Source organism: Anguilla anguilla, chromosome 4 (genome assembly GCF_013347855.1).
Source record: "Anguilla anguilla isolate fAngAng1 chromosome 4, fAngAng1.pri, whole genome shotgun sequence".
NCBI classification, from domain to species: Eukaryota; Metazoa; Chordata; class Actinopteri; order Anguilliformes; family Anguillidae; genus Anguilla; species Anguilla anguilla.
The window spans coordinates 38,231,794-38,257,258 of NC_049204.1; the positions used below are offsets into that span (position 1 = coordinate 38,231,794).

At 41.4% G+C, this 25,465-nt stretch overlaps 1 protein-coding gene across 5 annotated transcripts in view; it reads right to left on the reverse strand.

Annotated features, from left to right (window-relative positions):
- Positions 1–25,465, reverse strand: part of prkag2a (protein kinase, AMP-activated, gamma 2 non-catalytic subunit a) — a 109,695-nt gene that overhangs the window by 69,756 nt on the left and 14,474 nt on the right. For 4 of the 5 annotated variants that reach the window (XM_035413091.1, XM_035413090.1, XM_035413093.1 and 1 more), the window contains 2 exons: positions 17,071–17,145; positions 7,834–8,119 (listed from right to left, as the gene is read on the reverse strand). In XM_035413091.1, the coding sequence (XP_035268982.1) occupies positions 7,834–8,119; positions 17,071–17,145 (361 nt within the window). Of the gene's footprint in view, positions 1–7,833; positions 8,120–17,070; positions 17,146–23,553; positions 23,624–25,465 lie in introns of those variants that run through there. The other variant, XM_035413094.1, reaches the window with a different exon arrangement.

A 25,465-nucleotide genomic window follows, 5' to 3' on the forward strand; every position in this document is an offset into this window, starting at 1 on the left:
ACCGTTTTTTTCCATCCACAGCTGAAAGAGACCAGGTATCTCATGCACCACCACTGCACTGGACAAAACCGTCAACCAGCAGGTTAATGTCATGTTCTGTGTGCAGGGCATACTGAAGACACCATTGTATCTACTTGGAAAAAATGTATTAAGAGAGAGCAGGTGCTTTTCAGAATCTGAACACTTTAAATTAGTCCATGGGCTTCAAGCACCTGTGGAAACAGTATTGCGGCAATTGAGCGCCCTAACTGTAAGTCCATTTAAAACAGCCCCCTCCCGTTAGCCCATACGCAGCGGGGTCCCCGATTACGGGGGCGTTCATAGGGGCGTTACATAAACGCAGGACGCGGAACGCCCACGGCAGCAGCACCGCGGGCAGCGTGCAGGCGGATGTCACACGTGCCCAGCTTTTCACTGCTCACTGAGCCGCAGTAACGCCATCGTTGTTTTGACACAGACTCGGACTTCCTACTGGCCACTGGCTGCCATTGTGTGATTAGCAAAACCAGCCTAGCGTCAGCCTTATCACCTTACCAGCTTAGTGCAACGCTCTTCCTTTGATCAGTTTTTGGGGGTTTTTTTGTTCCTGTTTTCCTTTTCTGTTTGTCTCACTCCATTGTCCTATTTGCTAAGATATGCACACCCTAACATGCTACAGATCAGTTTTTTTTTTTAAACAACCGTTAAAGCCCCATTGGACATCTAAATCTATACACACATTATGTGCACACACATCTGCATGCATGTACACTATTACATATATAATTTTTCTCCACACTGGTTGAATTACCTTTGGTCAGAGGTTCTTAAAATAAAAACGTTTGAAGGATACTATTAACTATTCAGTTGATTAAAAAAACAGCAACCATGTAACAGCAATTACCAGCATATCTGATAACTACTGATATATCCATGATGAGCAGTCAATATGCCAACTAAATAAATGCGTCACTTGTTAAATGAGAAAAATGAATTGTATTTGTATTGGATATAAGGCAACCAAGTCCTCTTCGTGCTAGAGAGAATAAAAACAGTTCCATTCCTTTTGTCACTGGAATGAATGCAAAGCCATACAAGGGCATCAGCCTGTTTGTTTGATAAATGCCAGACTATGTTTTCTGTTGCTACTTAAACTGAAAAAGAAGAGACCAAGGAAGAGCAGAACTTTGAAAAGGTTAACACAGAAAACTCTCACAAAAATATATTTCAGCAGGGAATACAGACATCTGTGACAACTGTGAAATGATTTGCAAACCTCAAAGGCAGCAGAAAACACGAGAATCCACTTTGTTCTGTCCACAAGGCGCCCATGCTGACAGTGAATGTATCCCCTGTGAGATGCGACAAAAGAGCCATTTTTCCTTCCCTCTGACAAACAGCCAGCAATAAAACAGGAATGAGTTTCATTGTTCTGAAACTTCACGATACGCGGCAGGCGCCAAAAACCACCAAGGTACAACCATCTGTTACACACTGCTTTCCAGGGAAGGTGCAAAAGCCGGCAGGCACATTACTTGTACAACATGGTACCATTCCCAAAAACAACAATGTTTCAGATGAAAATACAGCCAAAGGGAAATATTGTTTTTTTTTTTTGTTTTTTTTACTGGTTTTACACTACCTACATTGAGACAATGTTTACAAACCCAGGTCTGCAAACTGCCATGAAATGAAGAAGGAACATTTGTTAATGAATTTGCTTTGGTTTGTTTGGTTTTCACTGATTAGACTCCCATATATTCTCAGGAAAATAAAATGAAGGCACGTTGAGCAGAGGGAGAGAGCATATACCTACAATTATAAGTCAAAACAATTATAGCCATTAAAAAGAAATTGACAAGACACCACTCCAATGTTTAGAAAGGCATTACATGGTAAACAGAGAGCAAGGCAAGTCTATCTTTAAATGTCCCAGTAGGTCTAGCAATTTTTAAACAGGACCCCAGAAAAAACCTCAAGGCCCCATAATCGCTCTCTCATTTACGAGGTCAAATTTCCTCACTCCTCTCCCTCCTCCTTTCTTACCCAAAAGGAATAATTTATGGCTTCATATGCGCGCTCTTTTAAAAGATTAAGAAGGAAACCATAAGCTACAACTGAATGAGACATCATCTTCAGATTTAAGCAGGAGCAGACATAGAACTAACACAAGGCGTACAAAAAGAAGCTGGGTTTCAAGAATGTCACATGATATTTAAGGCTCAGCACTGAGTTAATCAGATGCAGGAATCTAGAAACGTAGATATGGAAGAACTAGACTGGCCCACCCAACTCACAGAAATGTTGCAAAGCAAACAAAGGATGCAATACTAGATTGGCCATGCTGGACAGAACCTATATTTTAGTTTCTATGTGGCAGTATGGCATGGTCATTAGGGGACTGGTCTTGTAAACAAAGAACAGCAGGATTCCTAATCTTCTGGTGGGACATGATCATCATAATTGCCCTGAACAAGGTCATTATCCTGAATTGCTTCAGTAAATACCCAGCTGCGTAAATGGATAACACACACAGAAGTAAGCTGTTAGTTCCCCTGGCTAAGGACGTCCACTAAGCACATAAATAACGGCTATGTTATAGATGTTGCCAGGATATAAATTCGGGGCTCAGCAACATCAGGTTACATTTCAAATCCCAAATTGGTTGCTACTGTTGTACCACTAATCCTAAATTGCTTCAGTGATATATTTAGCTACAAGGAAGATCAAAACATGTGTAAAACCAAAGCTACTGTAAATAAGCAGTCCTGAATATAGGTGTCTGCAAAACCAATAAATACTGTTATATAGTGGTGCAACTGTACTGTGCTCTGTCCAATCAGAATGGCAAATGCACAGCTGACCACCCCAGCCTTGTGACCGCTCCAGCCTTGTCCCTCACCCTGAGCTCATGGACCACTCCAGCCCTGTCCCTCACCCTGAGGTCACAGACCGCTGCATTAAAATAATTTGATTTGATTTGATTTGGTATCAGTTTAACATGCACAAAACATTCACTCCAACCCTAACAAAGCACACCTCATTCAACAGTTAGAGATCTTGTTGTGCTGCTAGCTAATTAGAAAAATCAGGTGTGCCACGAAAACCGGATTAGAGGATGAGTAGTCTTGCTCATTGGTACTGATAAGATCATAAAGAAGATAAGAGAAGGCACTGCTCCACAGTGAGCCCCAGGGTATTTGTGGCCCTAAATAAGAACAAATCTTCAAAAATGATTAACTTGCAATGTTGTGCAAACTAGCTAGCAGGTGAGTAGCATGTTTCCCCATTCAAAAAACCCAAATATAACCATCTCCTCTGCTTCACTGACTAGGTTTATCTGTTGCAATGGCGATTAGCTGAATATTCCTCTGATTGGATATACCTTAATTAAGTGTGTGCAACCAGATTACAGCAGGCCAGCCCAAGAAAAGGCATATTTGTTCCACAAATAGTGTTGAGCCGGAGAGGCTCAAGTTTGAAACAGTGACTATCCTGAACCACAGGAGTCAGTATTTCCATCAAGGACTGAAATGGTTTTACAAGACACTAATTCTGTATTCATGGACCTCACTATCACTGACCCCCAACTCCCATGACCACACTTTGGCTTTAAACATCTTCCATAATACAATATGGCCACCAGGGTGACACTTCCAGCTGAAGCATTGTGACAAGGTGCCTATGCTTCTCCCAATGTGTGAACTCCTGACTGTTTCACCGCCAAATCAGACCAGGGCCAGAGGGGTAATGTGAGATGGGATGCACCTAAAAATACAGTACCACTGGATAAAAATAGAAATGAATTAAATAATATCTTAAAAACCAATGACCAAATGTAAGAGTGTCACTGAAAGATTGAGGGTGAAGTTAAGAGCAAGGCAATGGTAGAGAAATGGGTGGCAGTGTAGTATAATGGCTAATGAGTTGGTATTGTAACCTAAAGATTGCAAGTTTGATTCCCTGGTAGGACACTGAGCAAGATACTTAACCTGCATTGCTCCATATATCCAGCTGTATAATTGGATACAATGTAAGTCGCTCTCGATAAGAGCGTCTGCTAAATGCCTGTAAGAAAATGTGGGGCTTGATAATATGCTCTGGGCTCAGCAATGCTCAAGAGCCATACAGTATATGCACTGGCAGGTAAAATAATCTCTGATCTGGGTGAGCAGCAAATTATTTGACAAAAAACTAGCTCTAATAAGCAAGAGAAGAGGAAATAACACCTTTTCTGTGAGTAATCAGTTTCTAATATTCAGCACTGAGTGAAAAAGGTGAGGCGGGGGAGGGGGTGATCAGTGAAGTCTGCTGGGAATGCAAAATGACTCAGCAAGTGCCAGCCAAAAAAGGCCATAGCACTGCAACACGGTTCAGGATCAAAGCACAAGTCCTTCACAGCAGAATCGCATCAGTCAGCCTGTATTCAAACTCTAAATATCAGACAAAAAAAGCCAGGGAAATTACCTTATCATTGCACACATTTCTATTTGGTCAATTAAAAAATATTGGAAAATTACACTAAGGTAAAGGTAAAACATCAAATTAGTGTGAAACATTTTGCATGGACTTGTGTGATTTAGTCAATTATGTCAGTTTTCCCACAAAACAACAATGTTCTTAGAGCAGTTTATGTAAGAGAAAGACCAACCCCTGCCAACATGTTGAAGCCAGTACTGCCTCCCATCTTATACTATTAAATCTATTGACAATGTTAAATAATCATTTTGCTTTTTTACACATATTTGGGAAAAAATACAGAGCTTATACCTTACAAGATAACATTGTCCATAGTGCGGGAGACGCACATTTTTTCCTGCAAGCATCACACATTTGTCACCAATTCTCTTTTTTAATCATTTTGGTTTGGAATCACTGTCAACTGTAAGAAATGGTGAACTACATTTAGTGCATTTGCTTTCCATAATGCCTCATATTTTATTGCTGATGTCCCATTGAGTGCAGTGTACACAAGAGACACAAAACTAGAGGTTTAAGGCTAAATGTTTTGCAGTCTTAGGCCAATATATAGCCTAGCATTGTTTATTTTTATGTCTTAATTTCCCAGAATAGCTAAATAAAATGTTTACCAAACCATGTCTGTAGCCTATCAGTCTACTATAGCCTGATAATTAGTGAGAAGGTGACGGACAACTGTCGAGCGCTTATTCCTCTCCTGGTGTTCTGTGTAAAGTAAAGCTAGAGAAAATGCTCTGCGATGCCTTTAAGTGGGTCTGTGGCTGTAAAATAGGCACCCAAAAGAAATAGTACTCAAGTAATTGCAAGGACAAATCAGCTTGTCATTGTGTAGAGAAAATTGAAAAATGTCCCAACCCTACATACTACCAAGAGCAATGTGAAAACAGAAGAGAACCTTGGGGATCTGTCTCAGCTCCAGGTCTCCAACTCCAGCGTCTCTATTGAGTGAAATGAGTGAAAATACTCTTCCCCAGCCTTGGTGGGCCCTTTCTGCCTATGACAACTGATCCTGGATCAGAATCAATATGTTACTCCAAATAGTTTAAGGAAGCTCATCTGTGCAGGATATACAGACGGGTGACAAATTAAAGGAAATACCAAAATAAAGTGTCTTAATAAGGTGTTGGGCCACCATGGGCTGCCACTGCCAGAACAGTGGCATAGATTCTACAAGTATCTGGAATTCTACAAGAGGGATGGAACCCTAGTCTTCCGAAAGATATTCCCTCATTTGGTGTTTTGATGATAGTGGTGAAGAGCACTGTCTAACACGTCTATCCAAAATCTCTCATAAGTGTTCAATTGGGTTGAGATCTGATGACTGCAAAGGCCATAGCATGTGATTCACATCATTTTCATACTCATCAAACCACTCAGTGACCCCTCGTGCTCTGTGGATGGGGGCATTTTCATCCTGGAAGAGACCACTCCCATTGGGATACAAATGTTTCATCATAGAATAAAGGTGATCACTCAGAATAACTTCGTATTGATTTTCAGTGACCCTTCCCTCTAAGGGGACAAGGGGACCCAAACCGTGCCAGGAAAATATCCCCCACAGCATGACAGAGTCACCGGAACCCCTCACTCTCGAGGTCAAGCATTCAGGCCTCTACTTTTCTCTTGGTGTACACCACACTAGCACTCGCCCACTTGTTGAGATGATCTGACTATATCACTTTTTTCTGTAGACCAGTGCCTATGCTTATTGCATCACTGAACTCTCAAATGTGCATTCATCTGTGTATGCACTGCAACCCTACTATAATATCCCTCTCTATGAAGTTGTCGACGGATTGTTCTTGCTGACACAGTCTGCTCACGTCCTGCATTGACATTCTCAGTCACCCGAGGAAGTTGCTTCTGTTTTTCCTTACATATTGCGCTAATGCATGAGCATTATGATCATCAAATGTGTGCTTTTGACCACAATTTCTGCCCCTATTTACTGATGTTTTTCTCATAGATCTAAATGCAGATGGCACTTTAGTCACTGTTCCTATTGAAACACTAGCCAGTTGAGCAGTCTTTGTGACTGAAGCACCTGCCATCTATGGCCCAATAATGAATCCTCTTTCAAAGTCACTTAGATCTTTTCCTCTTGCCATCTTGACCCAAAATTGAGGTCAACTGGACCTGCTCAGGATTTTTATACATGCCACAGAGCATGATAGGATGTTAATTGTTTAATTGTATCATGCAGTACACCTGTAAGAAAACATCTGCATTGGTTGTTCCTCCACTCATTTATTCAGGTTTTTCCCTTTGATTTGTCACCCGTCTGTATGTCGTGTTTATAAGAGTAAATGTTTAAATGCTGCAACACTGGAATGTCTTCCTCAGAGGTGAACTGAGCTGGATGACATCAGGTGACATAGGGTCAGGTCACATGTCCTTGCGGAGGAAACATTTTAAGTGCAACGGAGTGTTCTACCACCAGATACATGGTGCTGATATGGGGTTGTCGGTGTGTCCCATAGTGTGCAACTTACAAATCTAAGACCTGAAACAGCAAACCCTAAGCACCACAACTCAGCCCCCTCCCCCTCTGGTGGTAGTGGTACATGAATGACACACACAACAAGCTCAACAAACTACAAGCCCAGGAATTAACTGGATGACAGCATCACGTTCACCACCAAAAAGGAAAGTAACTGCTCCCTGTCCTTCCTGGACACTGGATTGGTTCAAATGGACAGCTCTATTCAGATCAACCCATAGAGTAAAGCCACACACATGGACCAGTACATCAACTGGGACCCAAACCAACCTCTGCAACACAAACTGGGAGAAACACACACACCATAGGGCCATAGGGCCAAGAGTGTAATAACTGACAAGGGTGACTTGGACCAGGAGCTACACCATTTGGATAAAGTCCAGTCCCAGTGTAATTATCCCAGTTAATTCCTGGAGACTGTCCAAAAATGGCATCAACACTCCCTTGTCAATCCCAACAACCAACTCTATGCAGTAAGGCCTCTGTCACACTCCTTTACACCAATGGCCTGTTGGAGGGGTTAAAATATGTTTAACTCATGGAATCCCAACACACATCAAACCTGTAAATAAACTCAGAGAGATGTTGGTGGACCCGAATAACAAGCTAAAAAAGGAAGATCTGATAGGACAAGTTCATTACACCCTCTGAGAAGGGGCGGTATGGTATTGTAACATGGACTACACTGGAAAGACTGACCAGAGTGTAAAAGTGTGGTTTGGAGAGCACCAGAGACTCAGCTCAGTCCGATGTGGAACAACACATCCACATTGAGTCCCTAGGCTATCAGGTGGATCTCAGGAGAGTAAAGTTTAGCCTATGAGCCTAACTGGTTTGAGGTGAAAGAGGCCATTTACACCAGGGCTCACTCTTACCTTTCCTGGTGCGGGAGAAAAACTTGATGCTGACAGGGGAGGTTGATGTGGAGGTGTTGGAGGCAGAAGATTCTTTGGAGGAGGAGCGGAAGATCCCACTGAAACTCATTCGGCGGGGGGATTTAGGAGGGGAGTCCTGGTGCGATGGGTATGGAAAGATGGTTTTGGGGGAACCTGGGCTGACCCGGGACCGGGCGGGGGCTGACATGGGGCTGGAGGGCCGGCTGAAAGGTCCTCTCATGAAGAAACCTTTGGTGGGACTAGCAGAGTGGCACACTCCCTCTCCCTGGTAAAAAAAAAAACAAAAACACACAAACTTCTCACCTCTCTGTACTCGTACACACCTACAAACACACACCCACCAGAGCACATCAACACCTGCACAACTACCGATACACATGAACAATAGATACTGGCAGCCAGTGGAGGAAGATAAGGAGAATAACACAGTTGAGCCTGCAGAGGTTGTAGATCAGGAGAGCAACAGCATTCTGGATGAGCTGCAGAGGCCTGAAAGCAGTGAGACAAAATAAGAGGAGATTTAGGGAAATAACTAACACCAGGACTACAAGCTGAATTATGTAGGTGGTAAGGAAGGGGCGGATTCTCTGAATGCTGTAAATACCACTTTTATATTCTCACAAAAGGACAGTTTGTATCCCAGCACCAAGGTTCCTAGAGGTCAAAGAGGTCAAACCTGTGCTGCCCTGTGTAGGCTCCAGCGATTAAAACATTTTTTTTTTTTTTAATTAAAATAAATAAAAAAACCTGTGCTGCCACTCAGGGTGAAGGACAGGTCCAGCAGGGAGAAGGAATTAGCTGGAAGGTATCTCCATTCTAGCCAAGCTGAACTTCAGGCAATAGTCTGTCGTACAGCTTGAGATGTTTTGTAGACAAACTGAGATGCATGTTTATTGAAGAATGAAAGCAATATTTAGGTAAAGCTACATCACCTGAAATCAAAAAATATCAGCATAAACTGTGGCTCTCGAGGGCCAGGGCTGGCTTCCCCAACCAAGAGTACCCAGCACTATGTCAAATCAGGTCTAGAACACCCAAAAGGTCCTGATGTCTACAACATGGACCTTTCTCGCAGAATAGTGCCTGTATCTGATCAGCCAGCTAGGGTCAGAAAATTGCAACTGAGATGCGCCAGAAACCCACAACCACCTGGTGCAGCACTTTTTAGCCCAACCCATAACCGCACTAGAACCCAATATCAGTGATCCTCAGGTGTTCACTGGTGAAGTGTCCAGTTCGGTTGGGAGTCTTCAAGAAATGTCACAGTTCATTTAAATGTTCAAAACATGTAACCATTCTAGACTCTGCACACAGTAGCAAGCTAAACATAGGCAAACACTAAATGCATTTACACAACTCATTAATGTTGTGAAAAGGCCCAGAAATCAATTCTTTAGTCTGTCGCAATAAACTGATTGGGGGGGGGGGGGGGGTGATTTGACATTATTTTCTGGGGACACTGAAAATTTATGGAATAAGTGGCAATGCTCTTTTTAAAAATTCATAACAGAATGGATGCCTGACATTTTCAGACTTCTTTCACCTGATGAGTTTGTGATAATGACCAGACAAAGTCAGCAGAAACCTTTCAGAGATAACAACAGATAGGATTCTGCATTTTTTAGATAAGGTCAAGGACAGTTGGTTGAAAAGGTTGAGAATTAAAAGAAAAGTGCAGTGACCACCAAATGAATTCTGTCTTGCACTGCACTTTCACACTCATTTGTACAATAACAAACAATATGCAACAGGTTGGTTCAGCCAGTGAAGGCTTACCCAAACCTTTACTTCAATCATTAATTTTACCCTCCCAAGTGGTTCACCATGGGTGCTGGATGACCCTTGTAATCATACATCTAAGCCTCAGACTCGAACCTGGAATCCACTGCAACAGAACCCAACTGGCCGTGTCCCACCAGGGATAGAGTAGGTTTGTGATGACCTTCAAGTTACCAAGTTAGCACTACATATGTTTTTCCTAACGATGAATGATGAATCAGGGGCCAACAGGCATCTAGCTGCAGTGCGCCAAATGTGTATACATGAGTAGCATGGAATTCTATTTATTTATTTATTTTTTAAGTCGGGAGGGATACACTTTCAAGTCTATCAGCATCTGAGCTCTGCCCAGGCTATGAACATAGTCAAGGCCCTTTGATCTGAGAAACAACGTGCAGTCAATCCAGTACCTGTAGGAGCAATCCCACCTCCTCAAATAAAAGAGCAAAAAACAGGCCAAGGACAACACCTGCAGTGACACACTCTCATGTTAAAAACTTGCTAAGCCTTCCAAAACATGTCAGAGAGCACATTTCTCCATTGACTACATTCCCACAGAAACTCTGTAGCTTTCATGTCCTGGGACAACATAAATTCTGAAGCTAAAAAATCATAATAGTGAAACACGATACACAGTAATAAACATAAATGACAGCGTCATGGCAACAGACAAGGTGTGTGGGTTATGGCTTGTTGATTCTAGAAAATGCTTTCTGTACATGCAATGTGGTGCAGTTGTCAGTTGAAAGCAGAACAAGTGCCCATTGTGCCAGTATAGTTGATAAGCACACTGACTAGTACAAATAAAAAGCTTTAATTTCAACTGAATAAAATATGATCTACGTGGTTACTGGAGTGCAGACCTTCACACCTATTCAAACCTCTTTGTCAAACATCTTGTTTCAACAAACCCTGAGTATTCATTCTGACAAGTCATTCTGGGTTGAAATCAATTTCGGTTACACTTAACACACTCAGATCTGTTTCTTACAGCACTACATCCCTTATCTCCCTCTGGCATCAACTATGGCACTTAACATTATGTTGTAAGTTTATGTAATGACTACTACTGTTGGCTGAGACAACTTGGTATTGTCTCTGCCCACTGACCAATCTTTTTGCATGTGCTTTTTAAGCAGCTCTGAATAAGAGTGTTTGCTCAATGCCTAAATGTAATGCCTTACGCCTTATTCCCAAATTTAGCCTATTAGAACTGCAACATTGGCAACACACAAACACAGACACACAGACACACACACACACACAACACACACATGTTGTTTGGCTACAAACTGTCCAAAAGAGGCTTACCGAAAATCAGGTTTAGACAGTACAAGCTCTGGTTGCTTTTCTGTAGCCTTTATCTAAAAACAAATCTGTCCAATTCCCATGGCTATCCACTACAGAGGATTTGTGTACTACACACCTGGTGTTTGGGATGAAAAAGGGCTTAGCACCTTACAGGAACCTTTCAACTTCCACAAGCACTCCCTCAGGCTATGGGCATGCTGCCTTTTTTTATTCCCTAGACAGCAGGCCCAGGAGAGGGGGCCACATCAGGAGGGATCTCTGTAGGTGTGGCCTTTTTAGATGCAAACCCAACTCACTGTCCAGCCGGAAGAAAAGAAGGTTCCCCTTCTTCCTCTCAAGGTTAGTTTCAAAGGAAAATGGAGGATACTTGCCACAGATGCATGGTACTGGGGACTATGACTAGCAAGTTTGCATCTCAGGTGACACTGCGGCTCTGCCATTGAGGCAGGCACTTCTGTTGACTTATTCTGGTATACTGACAGAAAAGCATATGATGTCACATAATAGATAACAGCATTTCCTGTGCAAATTAACATAATGACTCAACTGGAATGAGTTTATCAGTGGCCCACTGAGGACAAAACAATGTAATGATAATAATTACATATTTAAAAGAAATATAAAGCCAGTAGTTAGAGAACTGTATGGTACCAATTCCAGAAAACATCCATGCTCTAGGCTAAAAGATTGGTTTCTTTAAATACAAGAATATTAGATCAAGCAAATAAACTTCATCCAACTATATACAAATAAAACAGTAATAAAAAAATCACTCATGAATTGGGGTTGTACAGGCAGTAGCAGAGCTGGCTGTGGTTGTCAGTCCCACAGGGGTAATGCATAACTGGCAACAGAAGGGAAGGAATAGTGGGTTTCGATAATCAGGACATTTCCAAGCTCATCGCTCGATAGCACTTAATAGCAATCCATAATGTTGCTATTAAGTGCTTGCTCTGCAGGTTGATCAAGCATCTGCAATCCGACTGCAAGAGCTGTGCAGTCCAGCAGTATGATAACTGCACCAGGCTAGCCAGTGGACCTCAGAGGAAAAAAACAGCGGAGGCAGGCCACACACATTTCAGAGGATGTGCATACTAGTGTACAACCACCCACACAGAGAAAGAACACTGCACTGAAAGTACAGACCAGTAGTGGAGAACATCAGTGTTGCTCTCAGGAATACAACAAAGGACATAACAACAAATGAGGCCCCTTACTAATAAATAACAGTAATATTTACCTAACAAACAACAATCTGTATTGTAACAACAAGGTACAATTAGACAGATGAACTATACTAATAGCATTATTCAAAAGGAACTCCAAAGGAAAGAAAGAGAAAAACAGAAAGATATATAAAGGGGGGCCATGGTGCAGTCTGATGAATTGAGTCTTCAGTCTGCAATGGAAGGCAGGGTTTTTGCTGGTAGGGAGCATTGTAGCTGGAGCCTGCCCACAGGACAGAGATTTCAGCCCAACTGCATTTAAAACACTTACCTTCCAAAAGGCAAGCACATGAATACATTTTTAATATGCTTCATTCCCATGCATGGAGTCTTAAAGTATAGCCAAAAGGAACAAGATTTATTTAGTTGCTGGCTGACATATAATACAAACAGCTAAAATGCATCCATCTCAATTTTCTGCCATAGTGCGTAACATTATTACAATAGAGACAGGAACTTGCAAACTGTAAAGGAGCTAATACAGATTTGTCTGTATTTCCCAGACAAATCTGGCCAAAGCAGATTTGTCTGTCAAAGGTTTTTTTGTGTTTGACAGACAAGTCTGCTTTTGCCATTTCACATTTGCTCCAATGGGCTTACCCCACTGCACATTACCTATAAATGCCTCACAGAAGACAGACAGTGAGGCAGTCTATTATGTTATTCTGGAGACATCATGTAACCAGGCCATGCGTTACTTTTTAAATAAGATGTGGACATTCTCTGCCCTCTCATGCATAAACCTATATTACCCTCTCCTCCCTGTCCATGGTGTACAGACACCCCATGTAACAAAGGAACCACACTTTCTGCTGTGAAACAAAAATGAATGAAACCAAACACTACTGCAGACCTGTCCTCATACTAAGCTCTCCTCTCTGTCTTCTGCTGTGTTACTGTACATCCAGAGGTGAAGTCAAGACCAGACCCCTCACGACCCAGACCCAAACCAGACCAGACTCCTCAATACCAAGACCAGACCCCTCACGACCCAGACCCAAACCAGACCAGACTCCTCAATACCAAGACCAGGTCCCTCAAGACCGAGGTCCAAACAAAAACCAGACTTATCAGGTCCTGACAAAACCAGTATCAAGATCAGCCACGTTGACCAATTCTAAGCAGCAAAATAATGCAAAATGGAAAATGACAGAATAGGAATTTTATGTAAAAAAAAATGTGTCATTATAACACTTTTCTTCCCCATTTTGAATAAAACAAATATATTTTTGAAATTTTTATCAAAAGAAATTCTCACATTGTCCTCATATTTTACATAAAATACAAGGAAAACAAACAAAAAATTGACCTGACTTGCAAAGGCAGAAATTTTGTTTTGAAAATTCTTTTAATTGATTTTCAGCAACTGGGAGAAAACAGCATTGGTTAAACAAAGACAAAAAGAATGTCAAACAGACAAAAACAAATACACAAACACAATCGGTGATTAGGTAAACATAGAAGAGACTGGACAGAGGATGTGGACTATAATGATAAAGAGTGAAAAAAGAAAAGAAAAAAACAAACTTCAAAACATAGGAATAGCATGCAAGTTAATATAACATGGTCGGTTGACAAGCAGTAATGACCTGGGTACGGACCCCAGTATAATGAAGGTGACTATGGGGAATTATAGCCTAATATTGTTGATATAGTTTATAAAAGGTTGCCAGATCTTTTATAATGCCTAATGTAAATTGGAAATTTATATTGCCATGTTATTTATGTTGAAACAAGGTTTAGGTAAATAAATCTGGTGACCACAGCTGACATCAGGCAGTACTATTTTTATACACTAATTTAGCCAGCCAGTTTACATTCTGTCTATCTTAATTATCGTATTCAAGCTCTCCAGAGTTTTAATTTAGGTGTGGGCAGAACTAGAGGCTGGTTATGAATTGTGATGTTGTCTAAGCCTCAAGTCGGCCATCTGGAATGCTGAATGAAGAAGCAGGGTAACTTGTGCAGATCAGGCAGTGACACCATGTCTTGAGAGTACTGACAAGATCAGTCAAGTTGAATGTTAGCTAATGTTAAACAAGCACTGACTAATCAGTGCAAGATTTGTTGTAGTTAAGCTATCTCACAGCTAAGAATAGGTGGTTAACAAGCCCATTAACTAGGAAATACCTTATGTAGGGTACTTGGGTTGAGTGGGTGAGGCTGAACACGGACAAGGATACTTTTTCTTTGATTGTAAGCAAAGAACCACAGCAAGGCTAAACAAAACCTGCATAGTATGCCTGCGCATTCCCTCAAAGTTCTCCTGCTACATCTCTCCTTAAATCAAGATGCTACAGTAGCACTCAGAAAAGTACTCTGCAAGAAGCCTAGGAGCCTATGGCCAAACCTAGTTCTCCTTCTAGGGGCAGTGATTCAAACATGTATACATCTATAGATCATCCAAACAATTTGCCCCATCCTCACCACCTATTTTACACAGCTTCTAGTCCAGGCCCTGGTACTGTAAACACTGGACTACTGCTACTCACTTCTTGCTCATCTCCCTGTTTGTGCCACTAAACCCCTGCAGTTAATCCAGAATGTAGCTGCACGACTTGCCTAAATCTTTCCAGGAATGCTCACGTCACACTTGTCATCTCACTTCACTGGCTATGCATTTAAACCATAGTGCAAGCCTACAGGGCAGTTAATGAAACAGCTCCACCATACCTCCAATCACTCTACAAACCCTACAAACCAGCCAGATCTTTCCTTTCTGTAACCTTGAGGCTATAGACTCTCCCTGCCTTGCACGGTCACTTCCCAGTCTGTCTCTTGTGGCCCCGCAGTGGTGGAACGGATTTCCCAAAGTGGTCAGGACAGCAAAATCATTGACTACACAGCTTACCTCTTCAGGCTGCACCTTGGCTCCCCTCCTATCCCCACAGCACTCCCTCTTTTATAGTAATTTATGGTATTTTTATGGTTTTAGGTGACATTTTTATGGTTTTATGTTTTTCTTCTTAGTGTTTGTTATGACTGTAGATTGTGCGCACTTAGTATTTGTACTTTGGTTCTTAGTACAGTTCAACTGCCCTAGTAATTTACTGATTTTGCATATTCATTTTATGTACCTTTTATGTTCATTTTATTGTACTCATAATATTATACATGCACACACTCACTCACATACATTCTACACATACTTAGCATACCAGCCATTAATGTATGAATGAGAAATTGAATAACTGGTCTTGAGATGTGGAACCGAAAAGAACACAAAAAGGCAAATATGGTTCTTACACAGATCTCATGCTGCTTATCAGTTAATGTTGATAAGATGTAGTATTTTGACCAAGAGGCTTGTTTTCCGTTTACATGCTGGTTTTCTGATGCTGCTCACTGAAACAGTGAGCAGGTGGCTTACATAACTACAGCGGTGAGCCAGAATGTAGACTTCCACAGCTCTTACACAAGCTTTGAGGGAATAACATCCTGCTTAAACACATGATCCCTTAGTTAACACAATCACATTTATCACATGACACAAATCGGTCAGACGGCCTGACTGCCTCTCAGATGTATGCCACTCCATCTTAAAAACCCTGTTCAGTAAAAATCACCTTTTAAAGGAATATTTCATACATAATACCCATTTATTCAGTTGAGATTTTAAATGAGTGGTTTCATTTTGCCTAAAAGCTACTGGCTCTAAGTGATTTTTAAAGTAATATTTAGCCAATATATCCTTGCACAAACAATTAGATTTATATTACATTATGGGGACTTACACAGCTTCTTTTTAAAATAGTATCAATTTATGGATTTATATTGGATTTATACTGAAGCAATGCAAAGTACCTTGTTCAAAGGTTCAATGGCAGGGTCCTACCTGGGAATCAAACCTGCATCCTTTAGGTTACAAGTTCCAGTTCCTTAATTATTCAACAACATTAATAAATAATAATTAGTAATGATTTACATATAATTAAAATAATAATTAATAAGAAACAAGTGGAGTTAGGTATAATGTAATCATATATACTCTAATCTAATATACAATAAGTATAGTCGTGAAAGAAAAACAAGAAGAAGAATCCAAGCAAAAAACAATACTGGTCCTATGCACCTTTGCTGCCTAATTTATATTGAGTAGTCATCAACAATGATTTTTGATAGCGTACAAAGCAGTAACAAATAATCTGTCAAGTATTTATGGCACTGGATTCTAAAGTGAAACCAGATCAAGCCCACACTGAAAAAAGTCTACTCCTTACATAAATTTAAATGGATATGGGTCTCAATCTTCAGCAAGGATACACACTTGGCATTAAATGGGGTCTTCAAGATGACTGTAGAAAGAGTTGACATTTGACAGGCACAGATCGCAAAGTGAATATAAGCGTAGTTTGTATGTCATTGACGTTATTAATGCCATTTTCCGTGTGATGTGCTGACCTTATCCAGTGGCTCACAAGTTCATTTTAGTTAAGCCAAGGCACTTTGCTCAAGATTAAATACAGTGTGAGCAACAGATCCTGAAGCCAAGGTGCAGTCTCTCTTCTCCTGTTCTTAAATTGATAATCACAGGAATATACGGTTTGGATAGAACAACATCTCAGGTTGGATCAGTTGAATCTGTCAATCAGTTCCACTCTGAACAATGTGTCTATCTATTTTGGTAGTGGGACCACACAAAAAATGTGCGGGAAGTGTCGGGTTGGTAATTTGCTATTTCGTTGAATTATGCCTAGCACTTGAACCAGTTACATTATATATTGCACAAGATTGCAACATATTTACTCCTTACAATTCCATTTTTAAATACTTTTACAAACGGTATTCCAAAAGTAATTCAAATACATACATGTACAAAAACATAAATTACACATTTGCACATACACAAATATAATATCATACACACAGATGAGTGTGCAGTTGCATGGGCAAGCATTACCTTGCGAATGCCATCTTTGTCGACGCTGGCCCCCGAATCTCCCTCCAGAAAGGGCATTGCGAAAGAGCTCAGGTCCTGCAGATGAAAGGAGAGTTCTCAGGTCAGCACTAATCAACTCACCTCCTCCATTTGGAGGGATTGTCATTTTTCAAGCCCCTGTCATGGTACAGTAAAGTGATTGGATGAACTCAATGCAGGAAATTCAGGGATAATCAGCCCATGGATATTGCGATACCAAAATATGGTCATATACAGTAAAGTGGAGAGGAGATGCTATATCTGAATGTCACTGACCAGGTTGAACTGACTGGACTACCTAGCCAGCTATCTGACTAATTTAGCAGCTGTCTAGATTGCTGACTGGTGTATCTAGCTTGTTGGCTAGTTAGGTAGCTGACTAGGCCATCTGGCTTGCTAGCTAGGTAGCCCGACACAGCAATAACACAACTCAACCAAAAGAGGTAAAGTCATTTAGGGAGGTATGCAATATTCATTCAACCCCATTTGTTAAAGCCATGAAACCATGTTTTTTTTTGTTTTTTTTAAGACTCATTCCAAGGTGCAACCTTAACTTCTACCGACTGGCTTTGGAAAACACTTTGATGATGGTGGTCTCTATTGAGGGGAACAGCAAATTTATTTTCCGATTTAAAATGCCACCAACCCTCCCATGATTGGTTAATCTCTCAGCTATTTCTTGAGTAATCCATTTCCCTCCCCTGGACAGTTCTATGCAGTTGAAAGGTTTCTCAAGCAGGCTAATATAGAAAAGTATAAATAACTGTACCCCAATCACACAAAAGCACTAATAAATATATGTAAACCACTGACTTTAGTCAGTGAGTAATTTGACTGAGGATTCTTGCAAATTAGCAGATGTGTGGGGCAGTCTGAAGCTCTTGAGTGGTGAAACTGCTTTATAGCATTTCCATAAGTCAGTACCATACTGGGGCAGCATGTATGTTAAGGTATGAAGAACAATTGAATGAAACTGCACTTGTAAGAACGCTAGCAAATGAGTTTTCTTGCAATGCAGTAAGAGATTGAATGAAAGAGGAGCTGCAATTGACAACACAGCAGGTGGCTGAACTATTTTCCAGGAAGCACTATGCTCACCATGTCATGTAGCATCTTGCACAAAAACTGTGAAATCATCATTCATTAAAGCTTTAGAACTAGGGAATCTGGATTTTAACTCTTAAGGGCTTCATGTAGGAGTCCAATTCACCGCAATTAACAACAATTTCAGACATTTGTAAGAAACCAGATGGCAATCCAAAACCACAAGATTTTATTGTTTCGGTCAGAATCCCCACAGTTGACACATTTCCCAACTATTGCCAAGTCCAATTTGAGATGCTCTGCCAAGCTTTCAGTTGCTGTGTGTTAGCTGGGGTTTTGGACTTCAGACTCCTTTAGAGCAAGTGAAAAACACATACAGTGGGGACTGGGCCATGTCAAACAGTTCCACCTTTTCTTCTTGATAAGCTCCTTGGTTAAGTTTGCAGTATGTTTTGGTTTGTTATCGTGCTGCATAATAAACTTCCAACCAGTGAGTTTGGTGGCATTTCTCTGAATATTGGTGGACAATATTTTTCTGTACACTTCAGCTGCCATTTTGTTGCTGCCATCACTGCTTACATCATCAATAAAAGATGCAGTTTATCCAGATGAAGCTACAGTATCACACTGTCTCCACCATGCTTGACAAAGGAAGTATTATGCCAAGGGACCAGAGCAGTCCTCCTCTTTCTCCACCCTTTCACCATTCCATCAATCTAGTAAAGGTTTCTCTTTGTCTCATCTGTCCATAAACTTGTTTCCAAAACTAATCAGGCCTATCTTCATATTTTTTGCTAAATTCTAATCTTGACTTTCTGTTCTTGGTGCTGATTCCAAGCTGTTCTTGGTACATCTGGAAGTGTATCAAGAACATAATCATCAATGTCCATAATCAGTGTTGAGGCTGTGACTGGTAGGCTTAGAAACAAACATAGCACAAACACAATGCAAACATAGCACAAACATAGCCAGCGTTGAGTTTAAACACTTTCAAACAGTATTTTGTGTAACCAGAATGATTGAAAATTTCACCATAAAAAACAGAATGAATGGAAATAAATCCACTGCGACTTCAGGGGTTAAAATGATTAAGACTGGCACATTCTATTAATGGTATAGATTAAATTATGGTTAAACCAATACCCAGTAATACTGTGTAATGCGGTGTACAAAAATATTTATGGTGTTAATTCAATGCCAACTAAATCATTCATGTGCCATTTTTAGCATGTGTGTACTAATAATCATCTAGTGCCACACTGCAACTGTTTATGAACAAGACATAGTGAAACACACAGTGCAAGGTATATTATGGGATCAAATTACTATTAATATAACACAATTATCCTATTAGTTAGCAGTTTACAAGAGTAAAAAAGGGGAGGTCCAAGATTTGATTGGAATTTTTAAAAATACAGCCCATTCAGTGCAGCAGTAGATTGGCTTTATACCACATTATAAAGAGAAACCCAAAAATCTATGCCTAAATGAGGTAACCTGGCAACTAAGGTGAAGGCAACGAAAGGCAGCACTCAATAATAACTGAACAGACCTACTAAATAACAGTGTATCATTCTGCTCAGGCTATGCAGAAGAAAAATGTATGTTTTAAGTTTGTCTTTCTTCCCTTTATTCCGTCGACAGCTCAGGTGATCTGAAGTCCCCCCCCCCCCCCCCCCCCCCCTTCATAAAAAGAAAAAAAACTCTCTCAGTCTACCACGGCCACCGGTGAACCTCATCATAACTCCGTCATACAGAAATAAACAAGCATACTATGAAACTCGTTGTACCTTTGCCAGAAAAAACCTTTTACAAGTTTACAATATCATAGGCTATGTAAATTCAGAGAATGATGAACAGTTGGTAGAACCACAAAATGTGGTAATATGTCAACGTTTTTTTTAATGGTAAAGGTTAATTCGGTGATATTTTTCAATGATTGCATGACAGCGTGAAAATCCAACTATGGTAAAATTGCCAAAGTATAAACACAATGCACTAAACAGCCACTAGGTGACAGTGTAAAACTCAATGAACATCACCAAATTCTGTTCTAAAAAATTAAAAGGAATTAAAAAAATTACCAAATAAAAATGACATAAAAGCGCTATACTACAAGTTCAAATTTATGTGTCCACATATGTGAATATTGTAATCTTCAAATATTATACTCATCCATACTTCCCCCATTCTACCTGGTTCAGTCACACCTCTCCAAATTCTTGCATACTGGGTTTATATTCACCACTGGTGAAGGTTTCCCAAAATCCCTTCTGTTTGGGTAGAGGGGGCATTTCCTCCTTACAAAATACTAAATTGATCCTGGAAGAGGAGTCCCTCTATATTTGGCATCGATAAAGAAAATGCCAAACTCCCAGGTAATTTATGTGGGTCCAGTTCACAAAAGAACTGGTTTGTACGTGAAGACAAAGACACACTAGCTTCCGTATACTGACCTACCCATTACACCAGAAAAGGGTGAAAATGACAGCGAATGACAACCAGAGCCCACACACAACTGGAGTACAGACAGAGGCAGCTTCCTTGCATGAACAATTGTCAAAGTTATTCCAGAACATGTGGTATTCTGTAACCAGCTGATTTAAACATGAGAAAATCACAAGTAATACTATAGACCTAAATCTTATTGTCAAAACCAACATTTTGACATTCTGAACTGATATATATATATTGTGGCAGGCTCACGGGTGTGGGGTTTCCACGTTACCAATTCAATAACTAAACACGCACACGAAACACAACTAGAGTGCAATTGGGGAATTTATTAGGGAAATCTACACACGGAGGGAAAGGGGGAAATTCAGCAACCAATTCACAGTCCACAATCCGTTCTCGTTGTCCTTTCTCCGTATTCCAGGGGTAATCCAAAAAACCAGGTCCTCAGCCAAAACAGTTCGGTACACAGCGGGGTTAGTCAAACAGTCCAGATCACAACAGGTAATCACACAGATATCTCTTAGCTTTCTCTCAGTCTCCACAACACGCGTTTCCCTCTCGGTACTTTGCACCGTTTGTGCAACCCGCTTCCCCTTTTATCCCCATGCACTTAATGGCTTAATGAAGCCCAGGCTTGCCTCGTTGGGGCAGGAAGTCCATATAAAGGCTCGGGGGTGGAGCCAGCGAGCTGCAAGATATCTGCCCTCAATCACCACTCCCCTCACCTCTCCCTGCCGTCTGCCACAATATATATATATATATATAATCATATACAACAATGACATTACATCAAATAAAATTTTCTAGGGGCATTTTGTCCTGTTCAACTTGTAGTCAATATCCAGTTTAACTAGTTTTGAAGTCTTCACACAACAGGGGTGTCAGACTAAATTCCCAGGGGGTCACAGTGTTGGAGGTTTTTGTGATTTCCTTTCAATCAGCTGCCAATTAAGGCCTTAAGAATAAGGTGAATGGATTCTTTAACCAATCAACGACTTCAATGTACCACTAGTGCCAAGAACATCCCAAAAATCAGCACACACTGTGGGCCTCTAGGACAATTTGACAACAGTGTCATACACTATAAATGTACAGTATATCAAAATAACATGGGTATATACATGTTCTAGCATGCAAAGCTTGCAAATACAGTGTAGTAATAAATACCAATGTAATATTTATATACAGTAATAGTGTTGTTAATAATATTACTATACTACATGCAGATATAACCTTATAATTCAAAGATCTACATTTGTAAATACATACAACTCACACATACTGTATGTACATACTTTATGCCTTAATATTCCAGGAAGCACACCACATCATGCTCACGCAGCTCAAACACTGAATAGCTCCCAACCACGAGACTGTCAAATCAAACGAGGGCCACAATGTGGAATAACCATACCTGAGCAACTGAGGAGAAGGCCGGGGGGTCAGAGAGCAGCTACATCTGATTCCCCAGCCCCTCCTCCAGCCACCCACCACCCCAGTGCCCGGCAGCACCATGAATCACAGTCGCCATCATCACCGTTGTATCATGGTTACAGAAAGGGGGCCACCGGTTGGCCTTCTCGGCTGACCTCCATCTCATCAGCGGAGTACAGTATCGCTGCATGTCATTCTCACTGAAAATATGGGCTATCTGACCTTGCATTATCTGTTTTCACCAGACTGCCCCACATCCGACTTGTCCTTGAGCACAGGGACAGCGCTGTTAAATGCGCACTCTCTCTGATTGTATTCCACAGCTGGAAATGACTCTAAACTGCTTTTAAATTTTACACGGTTTGTAAAAGACTCCACTACTCTTTAGGTCTGACAAGACATGCCTCCATAAATTGTAGGGTGAATAGAAATAAATCAAAAGTGATTCCTTTTAGCTAAATTAGATGGGACTTGAAACGGGATAGAAACCCATTACCATGTGGCGCTCAGAATGACCAACCTGGCCAGCTGGAGCCTCAAACAAACACGGCAACGAAGACAGCAGAATTACATAACCTCAAGGTCCTTTCAATACAACACCTCCACCAGAACGGACCTGTAGCCCTCGGCCCCACCCTTACCCGCTCTTTACCTGCTCTCCAAAGAGCGTCCTACATGACGGGAGCTCACGACCAGGCGCTTCCTTATCCAACCGCGAAGTGTTAGCAACACCACAACCGCAAAGGTTTTCCTGATGCAGAGAAACTCCCAGCCTCTGAGGTAAACAACTCCTGCGTCACCTGCCAGATACTGGCGAAGGCGGGAGGGCCGGGCGGGTCAAACGACCTCATCGGTCAGGGGGCGGCGTTCGTGAATGGGGCTGCTCCATACGGCACAGAGGGCAGGGGGAAGACTGGGGTATGAGCACAGTGTGGTAATGAGATCGCCATGCAGAAACTGCTGCCTCCAGCAATTGCAAATCCTATTTGAGTCAAGGGGGGGGGGGGTTAGTGGGGGGTCAGGTGGCTCGATGGGCCGTAGGGATGGAGGTCGTTAGGGCAACGCTGTTCAAGCCCACATAAGTAAAGGCAGCTGCCCAGGTGACCAAACCTACTGAGCTCTTGAAAGGCTGGGGGGGATTAGCTAGAGGGGTTAAGCAGGTTCAATGTGGTGTTGTAACACTTAGCAAACCATAAACAGGTCTCCCATATCTCCTTACCTATAGAAACTGAGCTGTAGAAACCACCTACACAGAAACACAGACACACACACACACACACAATGAAATGCAGACACACACGCACACACACACACAACCATGCCATACAGTGGGAAGGGATCTTCCCTCTAGCTGAATAAATCACTCAGGTAATTCTTCCGCACCTCTAACAGCTTCCATTACTCCGTGCTCTGTCTGGCAGCTACTCAGTTCCTCTCTAGAGGAAGTCTGTCTTCACAATGATCACTGCTACAGTAGCACAGCAATTAGAGGAGGAAGTCCAGGAGAAAACAAAGCGAAAGCAGACTTACTGCAGTGTTCTGCACCAGCAGCCACAGGTCCCGTCTGCAGCCCTGAGGAGCTACACTGAGAGCGTGCCCATCCGACTGGATGAAGACATGGCACAGGCTGCCTTAGCAGTGCCTGCACTGCTGCAACAGATGGGCATGCGGGAGGAGAGGGGGGGCTGTCTGAACAGGGTGTGCGTCTGTGTCAGTGTGTCTGTGTGTGTGTGTGTGTGTGTGTGTGTCTGTATGCCAGTGAGTGCGTGAGAGTGTGTGTGTGTATCTCACGCCTCCACATATCTCCTCAAATTACAACTGTGCTAACCGTCCAATTCCGAGCACTTTTCCCATTACAGAAACAAAATATGATAAATGCGCTGTAGTCTGCACAAAGCAGTGGCTCAAATGGTTGTCATGGTGTTTGGGGGATGACCTGATGCTATCTGGTATCAGGTTAGAGTACAGGAAATGATGACTTGCCATTTTACTGATCTCGCTTTACATGTGACTTCAAGTAAGGCCCGGAGCCTTAATATACAGTATGTAATTATTGTGTCATTATCGTTGAAACAGACAGTAACAAATCAAAAAACATCATATTAAAATATAAAATCATAAAATAAATGTCAACATAAATTACAATATTAATTTAAAAAGCAGTCATGCTTATGTAATTACAGCCACATGTTGTTTACTTGCTTTGTAAAATTCCAATTAGGAGCTGTATCCATCAAAAGTAGCATTTTATAACACACTGATGTGAAATAGGTTGAGATTAATTTGAAATTGGTTAAGAACGTATTATTTAGTTACTGTATATTCTTCATTTCAAACAGTATGCTGTAATATATTGATGAGTAGTGATTTTCTCCCAAGTGAAGTGCCAAAGTGCCAAATGCACAGTGGCAGAAATTATTTCTCACCACAAATAAAATCTGAAAGCTGAATGTTCATTAAACATTTTGAGTCCAAATGGACTTAAAACCTGAGAAATCTGCACAACCACCACTCTCAGTAGGACATAAACTTCTACACAAAATTAATTCGAAAAAACTGAAGAAATATTTGCAGAGACCCTGAATCATAGAAGACTGTAAAGGCAGGACATTAAGACACTGTACTTCACAAAATGTCCTAGCTACTGGGATAACAGCTGACTGCACTAAGCAAGCAGCACTCTTCTGAATGGAGCCACAAAGCTTATGAGCCATGGCCAGTTAAATGTAATGATCTCAGTGCCACACTGTGCCACATTCCCTGGAATTGGGCTGGTAAAAATCAGCCACAGATGTGGAGCACAGTGGTCGTACCCCTGAGCAAGGTACTTAATCGGTACTTAAAAGGGGTTGGGCTCAAGATCTTTGGAATACCAAACATTAAGGGAAACAAAAGGCTGTTTCGAGGAGCGTCGATTACTGTGCGAAGGGGCTGTGCTGCAGTGTCATGATTTTCCGAGCTGTAAGCCTAGCTCAACAGAGCTCCCAGGGTTACAGATCAAGGGTCAGAAGTCAGAACAGGAGTCAGGGGACGCGCCTCCCCTCGTCACGGATCCCCAAGGAGTCTCGGTTCCGAAAATAGCTAATGGAGCAGTTGCATCAGGACATTCCTTCATCAGGGCAAAATAAAGCCCTACAGTGTGGTTTTACAGCGAGAATACGTTAATACATGAATATATACAGCATCTTTAAATAAGAATCAATGACATGGGCCTTCTAAAGTGCCTCACTTGCACAATCCTGGGCAACTCCAACCTGTATTGTTTTATGAAGGGGGTTTCTGTAGATGACTCAACATTTTAATGCTATGACAGCACTTTTTGTTTCTTATCATATTGGACATAATTTATTCATCATCACCTATTCTACATATTTTAAGACTGGAAAAATGTGGAGAATATGTTTTGAAGTATGGGTGGAAATCTACAATCTGTTCCAATTTT